Source organism: Microtus ochrogaster, chromosome 21 (assembly GCF_000317375.1).
Source record: "Microtus ochrogaster isolate Prairie Vole_2 chromosome 21, MicOch1.0, whole genome shotgun sequence".
NCBI lineage: Eukaryota > Metazoa > Chordata > Mammalia > Rodentia > Cricetidae > Microtus > Microtus ochrogaster.
Window position 1 is genome coordinate 18988641 of NC_022022.1, and position 4832 is coordinate 18993472.

General features: G+C 44.5%; 1 protein-coding gene across 1 annotated transcript in view; it reads left to right on the plus strand.

Annotated features, from left to right (window-relative positions):
• The window catches only part of Gclm (glutamate-cysteine ligase modifier subunit), a 19722-nt gene that overhangs the window by 9289 nt on the left and 5601 nt on the right, over window positions 1–4832 (plus strand). Inside the window, exons 2-3 of the mRNA XM_005357218.3 lie at window positions 532–597; window positions 3673–3757. Coding sequence (XP_005357275.1) covers window positions 532–597; window positions 3673–3757 — 151 coding nt within the window. The remainder of the gene's footprint in view (window positions 1–531; window positions 598–3672; window positions 3758–4832) is intronic.

Consider the following 4832-nt stretch of genomic DNA (forward strand, 5'->3'; position numbering starts at 1 on the left):
GTGCTGGGATTAAAGGCATGCGCCACCACCGCCCAGCTTGGCCCAAGTCTTTTTATAACTTTATTCTTGAAATAAAGTCGTAGTTTACTTATAAATACTTTAATGTCTTAAAGTTTCACTGGTACAAAATCACCATCAAAATAATGAGATTATTACTTTCAGCCAGGAGCGAATCAAGGTCCAGGTGTGGTGGCACATGCTTTAATACAGTATTCGGGAGCAGAGGCAGGAGGATCTCTGTGAGTTTGAGGCCAGCCTGGTCTACAGAGTAAGTTCCAGGATAGCCAGGGCCATGTGGACTCTGCCTCAAAAATGAATGAATGAATGAATGAATGAATGAATGAATGAATAACTAAATAAGAGCAAGGTTTGACTTTATAGTATAGGAGACAAAAATCTTAGAGGATTAAGCCTGGGTTGCTTAGCGTTTTCTATTAACACCTCCTCCCCTCCTTCACTTACTAATGCATCTTTACTGAGTACTGGGTATGGAGAGCTGTTGATTAACCTTGAAAACGATGCTTTTTGCAGCTTCGAGACTGTATCCAAAAGACCTTGAATGAGTGGAGTTCCCAAATCAGCCCCGATTTGATCCGGGTAAGTGGAATGTGAATGCAGAAATCTGCAGGCCTAAGCAGATGTGATGTAAGCAGGAAGTTGACTTTCTCAGTTTGGTGAGTGAAGTCCAGTAGGCAGTTCACCATAAAGCCAGCCCTTTGTGCTCTTCTGCTGAAGCGGCCATGGGGCCGAGCATCCAGCAGATGTCTGGTCTACAGTTGCTTTCCCATTTGGTTTTTCCTGCTTAGTTCCTCACCCACCAGTGTCTCGGTCTAATATAAGAATGACAGCCCACCTTGGCTGGTAGGTTGCTTTGGTAGAATGTCACCCCAATAATATAGCTAGGAACAACTTTTTTTTCTGGGGCAGAGTTTCTCCGTGTGGCCTTTGCTGTCTTGGAACCTGCTCTTTTTAAAGATTTATTTACTTATTATTTGTACAGTGTTCTGCCTGCATGTATGCAAGTAGGCCAGAAGAGGACCTCAGATCTCATTATAAATGGTTGTGAGCCACCATGTGGTTGCTGGGAATTAAACTCAGGACCTTAGAGCAGGCAATGCTCTTACATTGAGCCATCTCTCCAGCCCCAAGGAACAACTTTTTAAATGTCAGTTTCTCATGAAACAGTAAGGAACTATATTTCATTAAATGTACCTGGCCATTTCCAAAGAAGTTCCAGTCCCGGTAAGTATCTGCATCTGTTCTAAAACCCAGCTGAGACAAAGACTTGTGTTTAGTCGTGCACTAGTTAGAAGCGTGGAAGAGCGACCAGGCACGTGTCTGTGACTCCAGTCCTTGAGAAACTCAATTCAGTTGATATTAGCAGTTGATAGCGGTTTGAAGTAGCTTAGATGTTCTTCAGTAGACAAATGGAGATACACAGTGTGGTGCATCCCGGCAGTGATACATTACTGAGTCCTGAAAAGACGTGAAGGAACCTGACGTGCAGTCACTCTGGGAAGGCTGCATACTCAGTGATTGCAAGTGGCGCACTTGGATGGAACTGTTGCCAGTGGGGGAGGCGGAGTGTGTGTAGAAGTAGGAGGTGAATGAGAACTCTGTTGACAGTGGGGGAGGCAGAGTGTGTGTAGAAGTAGGAGGTGAATGAGAACTCTCCATTCTTCCTCTTCAGCATTGCTATGAACCTGCAGTTGCTCTTAAAAAATCTATTGAAGGAAAAGCAGCTAAGTTACCTTAACAGGTTAAAGCTTGATGACTTTGAAGTCCAAAAGTATGTTAATATGGTTTATTTGTTTAAATTGGTGTGGTGATTTGAATGAGCATGTCCCCCCATAGGCTCTTATGTTTGCTGGGAAGGATTAGGTATGGCCTTGTTGGATGAGGTGTGTTCACTGGGGAGTGGGCTTTGACCTTCAGAATCCCATACTAGGCCTAGTCTGTCTGTCTGTCTGTCTCTCTAATTATAGGGCTCACCACCGAAGCCTATAGGTACATGCATGGGAGCAGAAGGCGTTGTAACCAGAGTAGAAACCATATACATTTGGGAAACGTCTTCATGTAACTTACTTGCGCTATGAGGACCTGCTCGAGCCTGATGATGTATATACACACTTCCATTTGATAGTAGATTGATGCTGTGCACTTCCTACTTTATAGCTTGGTGGTTCCGATAATACTTAGCTCATGATGGGCACTCAGATCTCATGGTAACTTGGTTACCCATTGTAAAATAGTCTGTTACCACCAAGGCTCAGGAGCTGTCTTTTCAAAAGGAGAACAGTTGTCTGAAGATGATAGCAGAGCCTTGCTCTAAAATCCCAAAGGTCTCTTCTTTGATTCACCTATAGGGGCCTGCCAAAGGCCCCAAACAGCATCTCTATCTGCCACTGACACAAATACCATAGGGTCTGCTGGGTCATGTGGTCCAAGTGATAGAGGAGCCTGGACCCTCTGGCGAGCCTTCCCCTGTTCAGCCCCCCCCACACACACACACACATACACACAAAGCCAGTAGCTTTCTTTGACTCTGGTACTACGGCCAAAGTCATACACCCAAGTGAGGAATTTGCTGTCTCTAGAATCCAGATAAGCCCACCAACTGCTGTGCTTCTTTCTTGGTGGTGGGAGTGGCCTGGTGCAATGCTTCCCCTTCCCCTTAGAAGGGACTTCTCTGCATGGTCCACACCACAGGACTCCTAAGAATTTGACTGAGGTAGAAGACCCTTGAATTTTGGTTGGTTTTATTTCCCATCTTCTGATATACATAGGTGCTTCCAAGTCCCAAGTGTTTGCTGCCTCCTTCTCACCTGATCCAGTCAGCATAATATCATCAATGTAGTAGACCAGTCTGATGTTTTGTGTGAGAGAGATCAGGATTCCTTCTAACTAAGTTATGCAGAGGACTGGAGAGTTGGATTTGTAAAGGTATACTGTCAACTGAAAGCACATGCTCCTGGTGGTTCTTGCAGACAGCTACTGAGAAAAGGCATTTGCTGGATCCATATTTGCACATCACTAGGAGATGTGTCAGTCCGCTCAAGTAAGGCTACCGAACCTTTGGATTAGGAGGTGTGGCCTTGTTGGATGAGGTGTGTCACTGGGAGTGGGCATGGAGGTTTCACAGGCCCATGCCTGGCACAGTCTCTTGCTCTGCCTGCTGCCTGTGGATCAGGATGTAAAGCTCTCAGCTACTGCTCCAGTGCCATGCCTGCCAGCTTCCTGCCATGATAGCCATGGATTACCTCTCTAAAACCGTAAGCAGACCCCAATTAAATGCTTTCTCTTGGTCACGGTGTCTATTGCTATAGAATAGCAACTAAGACACTTTGTATATCAAAGATTTTTAAAAGATTTTAACATGCCATTATTCAAAATAGGTAATTTTCATTGATTTTAAAGTAAAATTCTCTTCTAACACCTCACATAACTCTACACTCTTCTGTTTGTTTGCTTTTTTAATTTTTGGTAATACCTGGTCAAAATGAGACTTTTTCTCCAGAAAATAGAAATTCTCTCTCTCAACATCTGCACTTTATGCTTAGAAAGTTCATTAGACCTCAAAAAGATCTTTGCGTCTGAAATGCTTAGGACAATCAGAGGCTTTACCACCAGTAGGACTAACTTTATGTCCATTGAACTTTGTGTTTCCTGCAGGAGTTTCCAGATGTCTTGGAATGCACCGTCTCCCATGCAGTTGAGAAGATAAACCCTGATGAAAGAGAAGAAATGAAAGTGTCTGGTAAGTGCCCCCTTTACCAGTCACTCTCCCGTGCTGTGAACTGAGGGACATGAGAGTGAATCCTTCCTCCTGACATCAAGGGGTCGGTCATTAGTGAGGAAACCAGATGAAGGCCAGTCTAATGTCAGCTCTGAGGAGTGGGTTATAGGAAGTCAGAGCTGAGGACCATGGAGTGCTGATGTTTCTATTTCTTGTGATTTATGTGTACTCAGCAGTGGAAAGGTTCAAGTAGAAAATGGAAAGGAGAGGGGATGGTTAGGGACAGCGTCTGCAGAGCGAACAGATCTCCCCTTCCTGGGTGCTGGTGAGCAGTGCAGACGCTGCCTGGAGTCCAGAAGGAAATCTGGGCAGCCAGCTCTGTGGGGAGAGTGATGTATGCGTACATCCAACAGTGTCCGTGCCTGCTGAGTCAGCGGTGGGAAGCTAACACTTTCTGCCCTCAGCTTACAGGCAGCGTAGCAGAACTCAGTAACTCCTGAGCTTGCCTAGATTCAAGTTCCTGGATGTGTAGGTTACTGACTAGAATAGTCTAGAGTTAGCAAGTATTCAGCCTCTCTGAGCCTCAGTTTGTTTATCTCTACAATGGAATTCAATTGTTTTACAGGCTTCTTTATAGTATGGATGAAAGAACAAAAGAGGCTCATAGCTAGGGCAGTGCTTGCCACAAAGTAGTAAAGAATAACTGTTATTACTAACATTGACAGGGACACGTATGATGGGATTATAAAATAGGAATGGCCTTTTTGTTCCAATCATAATACCATCTGTGGAGTCTTACTTTATGCTAAGCACTGAACTGTCCCTTTATGATTATATTTCCTTATATTTATTGAAACAAACCTATCAGGACTATTATCCCCATCACACCAGTAACATTATAATTAGCATGAAAGTTAGCACATAACAATAGTTCCAGTTACTTGGGAGGCTGATGCGGGGATTAGGAGTTTTATCCATCCTAGCAACATAATGAGACCCCACCAGTTAAGAAAGAAAAAGAGCCGGGCGGTGGTGGCGCACGCCTTTAATCCCAGCACTTGGGAGGCAGAGGCAGGCGGATCTCTGTAAGTTCGAG